The 13,813-nt window shown below is 61.4% G+C and overlaps 1 protein-coding gene, 1 long non-coding RNA gene and 2 other non-coding genes across 5 annotated transcripts; 3 read left to right on the forward strand and 1 right to left on the reverse strand.

Annotated features, from left to right (window-relative positions):
• Positions 1-2: 2 nt before the first annotated feature.
• CCM2 (CCM2 scaffold protein) lies at positions 3-11,336 on the reverse strand. Of its 2 annotated transcripts, none has more exons than XM_050970935.1 (10): positions 11,069-11,336; positions 6,666-6,839; positions 6,326-6,409; positions 5,875-6,058; positions 5,261-5,397; positions 4,438-4,573; positions 3,543-3,600; positions 2,732-2,870; positions 1,853-1,991; positions 3-907 (listed from the first exon to the last, which is right to left on the reverse strand). In XM_050970935.1, the coding sequence occupies exons 1-10, from the start codon at positions 11,096-11,098 to the stop codon at positions 636-638; spliced, it is 1,353 nt and encodes a 450-aa protein (XP_050826892.1). In that variant the 5' UTR covers positions 11,099-11,336; the 3' UTR covers positions 3-635. The 2 variants fall into 2 exon arrangements, with proteins under 2 accessions (XP_050826892.1, XP_009084472.3); XM_009086224.4 differs by lacking the exon at positions 11,069-11,336 and adding an exon at positions 8,348-8,578.
• Positions 11,337-11,553: 217 nt separating this feature from the next.
• Positions 11,554-13,520, forward strand: LOC108961440 (uncharacterized). The gene is made up of 3 exons (XR_007776876.1): positions 11,554-11,649; positions 12,121-12,335; positions 13,244-13,520. It is a non-coding gene; the product is annotated as an uncharacterized LOC108961440 (long non-coding RNA).
• Positions 11,893-12,021, forward strand: LOC115485421 (small nucleolar RNA SNORA9). Its single transcript, XR_003946176.2, has one exon. It is a non-coding gene; the product is annotated as a small nucleolar RNA SNORA9 (small nucleolar RNA).
• Positions 12,615-12,743, forward strand: LOC115485419 (small nucleolar RNA SNORA9). The gene has a single exon (XR_003946175.2). It is a non-coding gene; the product is annotated as a small nucleolar RNA SNORA9 (small nucleolar RNA).
• Positions 13,521-13,813: the final 293 nt, after the last annotated feature.

The following is a 13,813-nucleotide window of genomic DNA, read 5'->3' on the forward strand; positions in this document are numbered from 1 at the left end:
GATGAGAGAGTGAAAAAATTCACATTGTGGTAAAACTTCATTGGGGGGCGGGGGGCAGTTCTGGGGGACCTGCTGTGCAAACTGTAAACTGGGGGGGAGCAGATCCAGCCCCATGGATAGATCCCAACACTCAGGACATCCCTTGGGAGCAGATGGGCATGCTCAGGAGCAGATCTGTCTGTCTGGGAGGAGATCTGCCCCCAAAATCCAAACCCAGCTGGAGCCCCTGGAGCTGTGCAGGGGGCTGGGGCAGTGCAGACACCCTGCTGGAGCCCCCAGATCCCACAGGAGGGGTCTGGGAGCCCTCCAAGGGCAGCTCCATGTTCCAGGATCAGGATCTCCATCAGGGCACAGGTTGGTGTTCTTGGGCCCCTCCAGGGGCAGCTCCAGAGTCCCCCTGGGGCAGATCCATGCTCCACATCCCACTCCGAGGGCAGCTCTGTGTCCTGCATCCCCCCGAGGGCAGCTCCCTGTTCCAGGGTCCCTCCAGGGGCAGCTCCATGTCCCAGGATCACCCTGGGATCAGCTCCACCCGAGGGCAGCCCCTGTCCCCCGGGAGGGGGTGACTCTGTCCCGGCTCCCGCCGAGGGCAGCCCCGCGTTCCCGGCGGGAGCGGCCGTGGCTCCCGGGCTCCCTCAGGACGAGTCCCGGTCCAGGCTGCAGCCCAGGGCCTCGATGTCGCTGCTGATGTGGGAGATCATCCTGTCCCACTCGTCCTCCTCCGAGGGCACGGACTGCTCGTCCGAGCTGCCGGCGGCGGTGCCGTTGGAGGCGGAGGCGGGGCCCAGCGAGCGGCGGTAGCGGCCGAAGCTGTCGGTGATGATGCCGCGGCCGTCCTTGACGCCGATGGTCTCCAGGAAGTTCTCGAAGTGCTGGCTGTCCTTCTCGGGGATGAAGGGACGCAGGCCTGCAGCCGGGACACAGCAGGGACACGGTGAGTGCCGGGACAGGGATCAGGGATTCCTCACCTGGGTCATTCCCACACCTGGGAGCCTCTCTGGGAGGGACAGGGACCTCCAGGGTCCCCCATTCACTCACACCTGAGATGGCAGCCGCTGCTCACTGAGGGCAGAATCTGGCTCAGGTGGGATTTTCTGAGCTCCAAACGATTGAATTCCTCACATGGCATCCTGCTGGGCTTTGCTGAGCTTATCCCAATAATTTGTCGCATCAGGAACATCTGTCCTGTCCCCAGGGTGAGGGGGACCACGTGAGACACATTACTCCTGTTCTGTGGGCATTTTAAATTCCTGGCTCTCTTTTCCTTGGCTATGTGAGGCCAGGAGAGAGGCCCCAGGTGCAGTCAGACACTGCTCCTGTCCTGGGAGGATTCTGTGCTCCTGACCTGTTTTCCTAGGACATCAGAGGCCAGGTTGTTTGAATATCCCTGCTCTGGAGGAAGTCTCCTGGCCTGGAGATTTCCAGGTCTGAATTAAATTCCCTAGCTGTGGAGGAGGTTCCTAGGTTTGGGAGAGTGTATCAGTTCTGGAGGAGGCTCCCAGGTCTGGAGGAAGTTCCCAGGTGCTTCACAGGCAGGTAGGAGCAGGGAACAGCTCCGAGGAGAGCCTGTAGCTGTGGGATGAGCTGGGCTGGATGGCCCAGCTGCCCTCAGGAACAAGGAATGTACAGCTCCTTGGGGTGCCTGGGGAGGTGCTGCTGGGATTTCTGGGTGGTTTGTGAGGGCCAGGAGTTGGGCTCTGATCCTTAGGGTACCTCCCAAGCCAGGACAGTCCATGATTCTGGAAGCCCCCAGCTCCTGAGGGCAGCCCAAGACTCCCAGGAGATGGACTGGGACGTCTCTCCGGTGGTGGTGGCACCCCCAGGCCCCGCTGTGCTCCCGTCCCCCACTCACCCAGGAGCAGGAATTTCCTGCTGTCCCCGTAGAGCTGCTTGAGGTTGATGCAGAACTCGTGGATGGAGGCGCCGTTGCGGTACTCGTGCAGCAGCATGGCGAACTGCTGGATCTCCTGCGAGGTCAGCTTGGTGCGCAGCTGCGGGCACAGCACGGCCCTCTGGCACCCAGCAGCGGGGCTGGGGGCCCTGGAGTGCCAGGGGGAGGCCAGGGACCCCGGGGGAAAGCAGGGCTGGGCTCTGGGCTCACTGGGACTCCTGGAGCCTCGGGGCACGAGGGGATGTGGATGGAAAGGGAGAAGGGTGGGTGGGGGGTGCTCTGTGGGACACACAGACTCCAGAGGAGGCCCTGGAGCTGCTGCAGGGCTGGAGCCAGGCTGGGAGAGCTGGGAATGCTCCCCTGGAGAGGAGAAGGCTCCAGGGAATGCTCAGAGCCCTGCCAGGGCCTGAGGGGGCTCCAGGAGAGCTGGGAAGGGACTGGGGACAAGGCATGGAGGGACAGGACACAGGGAATGGCTCCCCAGTGGAAAAGTGGCAATTTAGATAGGATACTGGGATGAAATTCTTGGCTGGGAGGGTAGTGAGGGACTGGAATGGATTTCCCAGAGAAGCTATAGCTGTCCCATCCATGGAAGTGGCCAGGCCAGGTTGGCTGGGGGTTGGAGCAGCCTGGGCTAGTGGAAGGTGTCCCTGCCATGGCAGGGTGGGATGGGATCATCCTCACAGCCCCTTCCCACCCAAACCATTCCATGATCCCATGACATGAGCCCACGAGCAGGCCCTCCCAGCCCAGTCTGGCTGGGAAGGACGAGCAGGAGCTGCTCCTCCAGCCCTGTCCCTGCCCCCAGGCCTGTTCCCAACCCCAAATCCCAAGCCCCACCGTCATCATGTAGTCCTGGAGCAGCTCGGTGGCCGTGGTGCTGAGCTCGCTCTCGCTGGCCGTGGTGACGTGCGGGGACGGGCGTGCCGAGAAGGAGGACGGGGACGTGTCCCCTGCTTCCAGCGTGTCTGCAAAGGAACTGACACCCAGCACGGGTGAGCTCTCCACAGATCCCTGGGGAGTGCTGCTGGGGGGCTTGTGCAGGGCTGGAGCTGGGCTCTGATCCTTGGGGTGCCTCCCAACCCAGGACAGTCCATGATTCTGGAAGCCCCCAGCTCCTGAGGGCACCCCCAGACTCCCAGGGACTGAACACTGCTTTGGTGACAGTGACAACGAAGCCCTCTGTGGGGAATTATCCCTCTGGCTGCTTCCTCGTTGGGAGCAACGCAGGGAAAAATCCCCACACTCCCTACCTTGGGCTGCAATGTGCAATTTTCAGTGAGGTTCCTAACTGCTCCATGTTAAACATTCCTGGAGTGTCCCTCTACACTGGCTATTCTCAGTGTCAACCAATGGTTCGTGTGCCAGGATTTCATCCCACAAACACTGTCCATGTTTCCAGGAGGGAGAAGTTTCCCAAATAACAAGTTTTGGGGACAGCCCTGCTCCCAGCTCCAGCTGGTGACATGCACTGTGCTGACACAGGGACTGCTGGCTGTGGCTGTGACTCCTGGAATGCTGAGGGCAGAACAATCCAGGCCCAGGATCCATGCCAACCCCCCAGGCCCGGCTGGGCTCAGCTGAGCTCCCCGGTGTGCTGAGGGCAGCAGATCCGGGCTAATCCCAGCTCCAGGGGCCACGGATCACTCACAAAGTGCTGGCATCCGCCTCGAAGGGCTCCTTCACGTCCACTTTGGTGGAAGAGTCATCTGCAGGGGAAAAATGTGGGAGATGGAGCGTGAGAGGCACGAACTCGGTGTCTTCTCTAGCCAGGAGACACAAAGTGATTCTGACTTGGCTGGAGGGGAGGAGGCCAGGAATGAATGACCAGGTAAGAGGAAACAGCCTCAGGTTGTGCCAGGGGAGGTTCAGGTTGGATCTCAGAGAGATTCCTTCATGGAAAGGGCAGTCAGGCATTGCAACAGGATGCCAGGGAGGGGCGGAGTCCCCACCCTGTGGATGTGGCACATGGGGACACAGTCAGTGGTACCCTTGGCAGTGCTGGGGGCTGGGTGGGCTCAGGGGTTCCTGAGGCTTTCCCAACCTCAGCCACTCCTGGCTGTGGCTGTGTGTGACCTCAGGGAGGTGCTGGGGGTTCCTGAGGCTTTCCCAGCCCCAAGCACTCCTGGCTGTGGCTCTGTGTGACCTCAGGGAGGTGCTGGGGGTTCCTGAGGCTTTCCCAGCCCCAAGCCCTCCTGGCTGTGGCAGTGTGTGGCTCCAGGGAGGTGCTGGGGGTTCCTGAGGCTTTCCCAGCCCCAAGCACTCCTGGCTGTGGCTGTGTGTGGCCCCAGAGGGGTGCTGGGGGTTCCTGAGGCTTTCCCAGCCTCAGCCACTCCTGGCTGTGGCTGTGTGTGGACCTCAGGGAGGTGCTGGGGGTTCCTGAGGCTTTCCCAGCCCCAAGCCCTCCTGGCTGTGGCTGTGTGTGGCCCCAGAGGGGTGCTGGGGGTTCCTGAGGCTTTCCCAGCCCCAAGCCCTCCTGGCTGTGGCAGTGTGGCCCCAGAGGGGTGCGGGGAGGCAGGAGCAGCCCAGCAGCAGGACACACGCACCGCTGTGCAGGGACAGGTGCCGCGTGGGCGTCGAGGCGCCGTCGAAGATGGCGCGGTCCAGGAAGTCGATGGTGGACTCGGTGTAAACGATCTGGAAGACTTGGCTGAGCAGGGAGCACAGCTCCTCAGCACCCACCTGGGAACGAGCAGGGAGCTGTGGCAGAGCCCACGCAGGGACATCCCCCTCTCCCTGAGGCTCTGCGGGCTGGGTGTTGATCCCCCACAGAGCCCAGGTCCATCACCCTCCCAGCATCCCCACCCTCTTCCACCCAGCAGCAGGAGCTGGGAGGCCCCAGCATCAACCCTGGAGCCCCCCCACATTCTGTGCTGAGGCTCCTCCATGCAGCTCCCTGGGATTTTGGCTCATCCCAGAGCAATGCCCCCGGGAATGGGAGTGAAGCTCCACCCTCAGTGGAGATCAGAGAGGCTGAGACTGGAATCCCTGGATCCAGACACTGGATGAAACAAATTCCCAGGTCAGCACAGGGAAAACACCCCGCTCAGCAAAACCCCATTGTGGGATTGTCCCCATGGATTCTGTGCTGCTGCAGAAGGCTCTGGCCATGGGCTGGCACAGGGATCAGAAGTCCTTGTCCAAGTGCTCCAGCAATGCCCAACCACACCTGGCATCCCTAAATCTGTGTCCCACGAGGTGTGAGAGCAGGGAAGGATCTGGACACACCACAGGACTTGGCCACTGTGGATTTTGTGGCTCTGCCATCACCACAACCTGAGAGCCAGAAACCTCCCAGCAATCCCAGTGACTCTGAGCCCAGTCTGGGGCGCTCCCAGGGTTCCACGGAGCAGTGACAGCCATCTATACCTTGTTCTCTGTGGCCAGGACCACCAGGCAGCAGCACTCGAGGGGCCCCCCCGCGCTCTCCGACAGCGAGCCCGACGTCAGTGCCTTGGAGCCCTCGGCACACAGGCTCTGGCTGGGTGAGATCCCGGGATCCTGAGCTGAGGGGAGAGGAGAGGTGAGGGAAGGGCAGGGCACAGAGGGGGTGGGAAAGGGTCCTGCAGGTGAGGAAGAGCCCTGAAGCAGGAGAATGGGATGAAAAGCCTCCAACTTGGAGCTGGTTTTGACAGTTGTCCAGCTGTTTTCACAGCTCAGAGTTCCATCACCAGATTTCCAGCCCCTGAGGCATTTATTCCTTTATTCCACAGTCTGTCCAGGAGGTTTGTACTCAGATAAATTCCTCCCCCACAGGCTCAGCCCTCCCCTGCTGCAGTTCATGTAGGGGGCTCCCCACACTCCCCAGCTCCCTGTTCCCAGACCACGCAGGTGTGACACACACAGGACAGGGAACGAGGTGTCATGGAACCCTCACGGAAAACTTTGGGTTGGAGAGACCTTGGAGACCCCCCCAGCCCCACACCTCCCACTGTCCCAGGTGGCTCCCAGAGGACAATCCCAACTCCATGGCCACAGCTCACCTGTCTTGAGCACAACCAGGTGTGCGGAGTCGTCCCGGATGTAGGAGACGGAGGCGATGTCGTGGATGGGCACCCTGAGGATCAGGTCCTCCCCGTCCCTCCACACCAGTTTGATGTTGTAGGCAGAGAGGCTGATGACGGCGTCGTGCTCCGGGGTCAGCTGCCCCGGGAGCTGGTGGGCTCTCTGCAACACCAGGATTCACATGGGTTTAGTCATGGAGTGGCTGGGGTGGGAAGGAGCTTAAGGATTATCCAGCTCCCTTCCACTATCCAGGCTGTTCCCCATCCAACCCGGCCTGGAACACTTCCAGGGATGGGGCCACAGCTTCTCTGGGAAACCATCCCAGGGGTGTTTCCCCTTTGGGAGCAGCAGCTGGCACAGGGCTGAGGAGGCTCTGTGAGGCAGGATCTGTGCCTGCTGGAGGGAGCCCCGGAGCAGCTGAGCGCTCACCTTGGCGTTGTCGATCAAGTGCAGGATCTCCGTGCGGCTGGAGGGGTTCAGGTATCCCGGGATGGAAGTGAGCTGCCCTAAATACTGGGAGAGAAGAGCCAAACCATTACCACAGCACGGACACCATCCCGGACACGGCAGAATGAGTCATGGAGATGCTCCAAGGAAAACTGGAGATGGGTGAGAGGTGGCAATGCTCAAAAGGAAGCACCACAGAAACCTTCCAGTGCCTAAGGGGCTGCAGCAGAGCTGGAGAGGAGCTCTGGACAAGAAGGAAGGGGTTCCCACTGCCAGCTGGGATATCAGGAAGGGATTCCCAGAGCAGGGCCCCCGTGGGTACCTTGACTTCCTTCTCGATGTAGTCGTGGAGCAGCAGGTCGGGCTCCACGCGGTCGGGCAGCGCCACCACCACGGTGTGCAGCGGGCGCCGCTCCGTCACCTTCTCCTGAGCCTTCTTATCCCGGCCCTTCTCCCCCTTCAGGAACACGCGCTTGAACGGGGACACGATTCCAGGCTGGGGACAGGAACACCATCGGGGTCACCAGGGGGGTGGCGCTGGCACTGGGGGTCCCGCAGCCCCTCCTGCCTGGCGACCCTCGATCCCATCCTGCTGCTTTTGCCCCATGGACAACGCCTGGTTTGGAGTACACATCCACGGCTTTCCAGAGAAAACCCTTTTCCTGGGACACAGCACAAGTGCTGAATGTTCCCACTACCAAAACGTGGTGGTTTACCCCCAAAGTCACCGTGTTCAACCTTGCAGGTAAGAGAAATCCAACTCTTACATACAGCAATATATTCCATGTGAACAGTGGATCCACAAGGATTCTCCATGGTTTTTTACCTCCCCGAGGATCTGATGAGGCAACTCAACAAGGAATGCCAAAGAAACAGGCAAGAGTGTTCCAAGGAGACCCCAAACAATGAGAAAAGGACCCAGAAAGTGGATTTCCCTGGGAAAAATGGGAGATTCCATACCCTGCAGTGGCAGGTTTGGAAAACCACTGGAGCCAACACACAGCTGTCCTTTGGCATGGAAATGCCACGTGGATCTCACCAAGCTCCACATGGGAGAAATGACTGGGAACATCCCCAGACTGCTCCCATTCCAGCTTTCCCAAGGGATGGGCATGTTTGAAGCAGGCAGATCAGTGGCTGGATCTAGGAACTCCTTGGACATGTGACTCCAGTGTCCCATTCCCTGGTGGCCTCTGCTTCCCACCCCTCAGGACAACCACATCCTGGCTTTTCTGATCCTCAGGGGCAAGGGAAAGGAATGTGGGATCTGAAGGGGCAGAGAACATGCTTCCAGTGGTGGATTAATTAATTATAAACCAAGGAAAACTCCTGGGACAACAGGAATTACCAGCTCACAAGGAAACACAAGGACACTGGGGACAGCCCGGCCTGGAAAAGCATCCCCTGGATCAGGGAGACAGAAATGAAGGGATCTTATAGGACAGAGAGGAGAGGAAACAGCTCCACAGCCCTGCCTCAGGAGCAGCAGTGTGGATTTTTGGGAAGCATCCCTACACAGAGCACCCAGGAGAAGGGCCCCACAATCCTCAACCAGGATATTCCACCACCCTGCCAAGGGGCTGGGGCTCTGGAGAGAAGGGAATCCTGGACACAACAGGTCAGTTTACCAAGAACTGAGATTTGGGGACTCTCCAACTTTGGGATGTCCCATTCAAAATCCTGCCTGCCAGTGCCCAAGGATGCAGTTCCACAGGAATCCTTCAGGAATCCAAAGCAGAGCAGTGCAGGAATGTGCCACTGGGACCGAGGTCGTACCCAGACACTTCCCCTTTCACCAAGCAGGATCCCAGCCCACCCCAACCCAGAGAAACCCCCTTTTCCCTCCAGGATGTGGCTGCATCCCTCGGGCTGGGATGATTCCATGCCCCCCCAGCTGTCCTGGGCAGGAACTGAGGACCCCCACCCCCGGCTGGAGGCACCTCGGGCTGTGACGCAGCCTGAAGCAGCTCCTGCTTTGGGGGCACCCCGAAGGCCAGCACCCACCTCGTCCTCCATGGAATCCCCCAGGGGAGCAGGAGCCGTGCTGGGGGGCTGCAGGGGCTGTGGGGGAGCAGGGAATGAGGGAATGCTCTCCTCCTTTTGGGGTGCCGCAATGGAGGCGCTCGGGGCCAGGAAGTGCCACAGCTTCCTCAGTGCCACGTGACAGACTGAGCTGGGGAGGGACCCACGGCGGGGCACCAGCCCCTTCCCTGCTCCCATCCTGCCTCCTGCACCCCCAATCCCTGGGAACACCCCAAATCCCTCATCTCTGCCACTGTCACACCCAAGAGGGAACATCCCTGTGCCAAGGGAGGCTGAGCCCTGGTTTCTCTCCCAAGCTCAGAGCTGTTTTGTTCTAACACCCAGCTGGAGCCCAGGTGCTGCTCCCAGAGGCTTTCCCAATCCCAAAGATCCCACAGTCCACTGAGGCCATGGGCTGCACAGCTCCTTCCTGCCCAGAGCAGCTGTGGCTGCCCCTGGATCCCTGGCAGTGCCCAAGCCAGGCTGGATGGGGCTGGGAGCAGCCTGGGACAGTGGAAGCTCCTCCATCCCAATTCCCAATCTCCCAGCATCCCACAGCATGGACACTCCAAAATCCACTCGATCCCAAAGAGCAGGGGGGCTCCAGCCCTGCAGCAGCTCTGGAGCCTCCTCTGGATCTCTGCAGCAGCTCCAGGTCTCTGTGCTGTTGGATCAGGGCTGGGGCAGCTCTGCAGGTGGGCTCTCACCTGAGGGGCAGAATTCCCATTTCCTGCTGCCCACACTGGGATCAGCCCAGGGCACAGGGCTGGAAATCCGGGATAACAAAGGAATTTCAGGAAGAACTCCCCCCAAAGCTGCACCTCCAAGCTCAGCCAGTCCATGTTTCAGGAGGGAAATGCTGAAGCAGCAGCTGGGAGAGGCAAATGGCACCAGCCTCAGTCCTCCAGGGCACCCCCGAGCTGGAAAGGCTGGGAATTTCACAGGAACAGCTGACTGCACAGGGAATTCCCTCAGGGAAACCCTGGATCCCTGGCAGGGACTGTGGAGTCAGAGCAGCAGGGAACTCACTCCCAGGAAATTCACCTCCACCCACACTTCTTGCTGGGAATAGGCACGCTGGGAGCATCCATCCTCACCTGGGGCTCCAGGTGTGACACCAACCCCTGCCAGCCCCGGGCAGGGTCCCACGGCTGGGCAGAATTCCAGAGGACTTGTGGGAAATGGGATTTCATCCCAGGACAGCTCCCCCTTCCCCCTGGGATAACCACAGTGAGACCCAGGGAATGTGAGCTCCTGGAAGGAATTCCAGGGCTCCAGTTTAAAACAGGACAGATCTTATCCAAAGCTGGACTGGACCCCAAAGCCAGGCTGGGGTTTTCCTCCTTATCCCAACCAAGGCTGCCCTGAGCTCCCTTTGGATCAGCACTGAGGGAACTCAATGCCTTCACCCTCAGCTCAGAGTGCTGCTGGGATGATCCACAGAGTGGGAAAAGCAGGAAGGAGAGTTCTCCCTGCAGCTGGAACACCTGGGGAAGAGGAGGGGGGATCTGCCCATCTCCATAGCCAAACTGTCCAGGTCTGATGGTGATCCACAGGCAGCAGCTCCAGGGGTTACTCAGCCACCAAAACCATGGAAAACTCTCTCCAAGGGAGCTCCCCCAAGGCCATGGACCAGCTGAGGAGAGGCCACAGCCCAGGTGCTGCCAGGTGCCAGCTCAGCCTTGCTCCAGCAGAACTGGGAGCTCCTGATCCAATGGGATCAGGACTGGACAGGAGTGGGACCAGCCATGGGAAAGGGCCTGAGGAGGCTTTAGGGATCAGAGGGAATGCAGGTGGGATCATCCAGGTGGGATACCAGGGTCAGGGGGGCCAGCCCTGGGGAAGGGAAGAGGGAAAGATCCAGACTCTTCCCAGTGCCAGGAACCACAGAGGGGTGCCCCAGGGAGCAGGTGAGACACACCTGAGCTCTGCCTGAACCCCCTGGAGCCCTGACTCCTTCCCAAAAGCAGGACCATCCTGTCTCCAGGTGAGAAATTCCTCCTGGGCTCAGCTGATGGCATCACGGGGGTTTCCTTCCCGAACCTGACTGTCTGGGAAGCAACCCCAAAAATCCCACTCCACTTCACCCATTCTGGAAATGTTTTGCTCAGCTGCAGGCAGGACTCCAGCAGGACCCTGCTGCCACCTCAGGGATCCCTGCGAGGCCAGGGGCTCCCAAAATCTCCAATTTCCCCCAAAGGCTGGGATCAGATCCATCCTCCTGCCCCAGGAGTGCAGAGCAGCTCTGGCTGAGCCTCTCCCAGGGACACAGAAATGGGCTGAAAGGAGGGAAATCAGGGCAACACGGGCACGGCTGGAGCTGCTGAGCCCCGGAGACATGAGAAAGGCATAAATTAATAGATGCACGAATTAAATTAATTCGCATCAGCAACAATTTAAATAAATTAGCAAACTCATACATTAATCGCTCCATCACTAATAACCCCATTAATTAACAACCTTCTCCAAGCCCTCAGTCACAGCGGGAGGTTCCGGGCTGGGGCTCTGGGGAAGGGGACGCGGGCAGACTCTCCCGGGCAGCGGCAGCCGGTGCCTCCCGGGAAGGGGCTCTGGAACAGCCCCGGGAGGGGACCGGGCACCCCCGGGGGGGCTCCGGGCCGGCCCAAAGGGCGGACCCGCCCGGGCTGAGCCACCCCCGGGGGGCACAGCGCGACCCCGGCTGCCCCTCTGCCCCGCTCTCACCTTCTTGCCCTTCTTGCCCTCCTCCTCCATGGCTCCGGCGGCGGCCCGGGCCCCCCCCGGGGCATCCCGGCCCGGGTGAGCGGCGGGGCCTCAACGCGCGGCAGCGGCGGCGGCGGCCATGGCCCGCGCGGTTCCCGCTCCAGCCCCACCTCCCGGTGGCGTTCCCGATCCCGCTCCCGGTCCCAGTCCCGGTCCCGGTCCCGGCGCCGCCTCAGCGCCCGCGGCTCGGCCCCGCCGCCATCTTGGGCGGCGCCTTCCCGTTGACGTCATCGCCCCGCCGCCGGGCGTGGGGGAGACGACGGAAGTGCGCATGCGCCAAACGGTCGGCACAGCGAGCCACGCCCACCTCAGAACCACGCCCTCAATCGGTGACCACCGCCGGCCGCGCCCATCATTATGGGACCACGCCCCATAGCCCCGCCTCTATTGTGATGTCATATTGCGACCACACATGTGGCCTCCGACCACGCCCCTCTCCTGGCCCCGCCCACCCGTGCCCCAATCGCACTGATCCCGCTCCGCGTGTCCGTGACGTCATAACGAAGCGCCCGCTCTCTCAGCCATGGCCGCCGCAGCAGCAGGTGAGGGGCGATGGCGGCCCGTGTGCATCCGCCGCCATCCGCGGCCCCCCGCCGCCGGGGCCGCCTCCGCGGGCCGCCGCACCTCCGGTGGCTCCCGGGGCCGCGCGGGGTGCGGTGTTTCCCGCCCATCGGGCACCGCCGCGGTCGTGAGGGGCCGCGGGGCGCGGTGCGTCCCGGCCAGGGCTGCCGGGGCTGCCCTGGGCCGTCCCTGGGGATCGAGGCTCCCTCGGGAGCGGATTCCCGCCGCAGGCTCCAGCATGGGGGGGCCTGGCGTGGCCCCTGCCATTCCTGTAGCGCTGCCAGAGCATCCCGGGGCCGTTTGAGGCCGCTCCCGGCGCTTCCCGGGGGCGGTCATAGAATCCTCGGACACGCCCGGGCTGGGTGGGACAAGGGGGGACTGCGGGAGCCCGAAACCCCGGGCAGGGGCCGGCGCGGTAGGGCCGGTGACATTCCTGCCCTTCTCCGTTACAGGGTCCAGCTCTGAGCATCCAGAGGGATTCAGGAAGACACCGGGAAGAAGGAAGTGGATTCGAGGGACCTAGCACCGTAATTAGCCCAATTTTGGTTAATTAAGGCTACCAAGGCCTCGGCCCCTTGTCTCCCAGGGCTGAAATTCCATGGGAATGCCATGACTGAGACACGGAGCTCCATCCTGGCAGGAGTTACTCGCTGACACCACTGCCCAGGTGAGGGGGTGAGGGCCAGCCCCAGCTCTGCCCGTGCTCCTTGCCTGCCCGGGGGGATCTGCAGGGCTGGAATGGCACGGGAATGTTGGGCAGTTTGGCTCCTGGAAGCCTGCCAGGCCCTGGTGTCACCGTGGGCTGTGATGCCACGTTCCTGGGCTGTGCCCGTGTCACCCCAGGCTTCAGCAGGGCACTCCTGGAGTGCCACCGAGCACCCAGTGCATCCTGGGGCTCCTGCAGAGCCCGGGATCTGCCGTGCCTGGGTGCCCCTGGCCCTTCCCGCCGCAGGCTCCAGCGTGGGGGGGCCTGGCGTGGCTCCCACCATTCCTGCAGCGCTGCCAGAGCATCCTGGGGCCGTTTGAGGCCGCTCCCGGCACCTCCCGGGGGTGGTTATGGAAACCCTGGACATCCTGGGATGGTTATGGACACCTGGGGGTGGTTATGGACACCTGGATATCCCAGGCCTGGTTATGGACACCTGGACATCCCGGGGTGGTGGTTATGGACACCTGGACATCCTGGGGGTGGTTATGGACATCCTGGGGGTGGTTATGGATACCTGGATATCCTGAGGGTGGTTATGGAAACCCCGGACATCCTGGAGTGGTTATGGACACCTGGGGGTGGTTATGGACACCTGGATATCCCAGGGGTGGTTATAAACACCTGGACATCCCGGAGTGGTTATGGACACCTGGGGGTGGTTATGGACACCTGGACATCCTGGGGTGGTTATGGACACCTGGACACCCCGGGGGTGGTTATGGACACCTGGGGGTGGTTATGGACACCAGGACACCTGTACATCCTGGGGTGGTTATGGACACCCCAGGCCCACTGGGATTTGGAGAGAACAGGGGTTCCAGGGGCAGCAGGGCTGGTTACTGACATTCCTGCCTTTCCCATTGCAGGCTCCCTCCATGGTGCTGCAGAGGGATCAGGAGGCCCCCAGGAAGGAAGAAGTGGGTGCAAGGCTGTTGTCACTGTAATTAATTCTGGTTAATGAGCCAGCAGGAGGTGTGTGCTGGGTATCACCTCAGCTCAGCCCACCCTTCCCAGGCTGTGCCATTATCCCACAGGGATGTATCCAGAGGCTGGAGCAGCGGGGCTGATTCCCTGTGGAAGAACCAGGAGGATTCAGCGACACCAGAGTCAGGGAATTAAACATGAACCCGTGGTTTTAACGTGTTTGGATTCCAAAGCTGTTTTATTTTCTGTTTCTGGTAAAAAGGGATAAAGATGGGGGGATTCGGTGGGAGGGGAAGGGGATGCTCCAGGTGCTGGAGCTGAGATTCCCCATGGGAACAGGCGCCCACCCCAAAGGGATAAAGATGGGGGGATTCGGTGGGAGGGAAAGGGGATGCTCCAGGTGCTGGAGCTGAGATTCCCCATGGGAGCAGGAGCCCACCCCATGTCCCCAGGGTCACCTGGGCTTGCTGTCCCCGTGTCCCAGGCTCAGGTGGCCCCATTTCCCTGAGCCA

The sequence above is a fragment of the Serinus canaria genome, chromosome 2, assembly GCF_022539315.1.
Source record: "Serinus canaria isolate serCan28SL12 chromosome 2, serCan2020, whole genome shotgun sequence".
In the NCBI taxonomy this organism is placed as follows: domain Eukaryota; kingdom Metazoa; phylum Chordata; class Aves; order Passeriformes; family Fringillidae; genus Serinus; species Serinus canaria.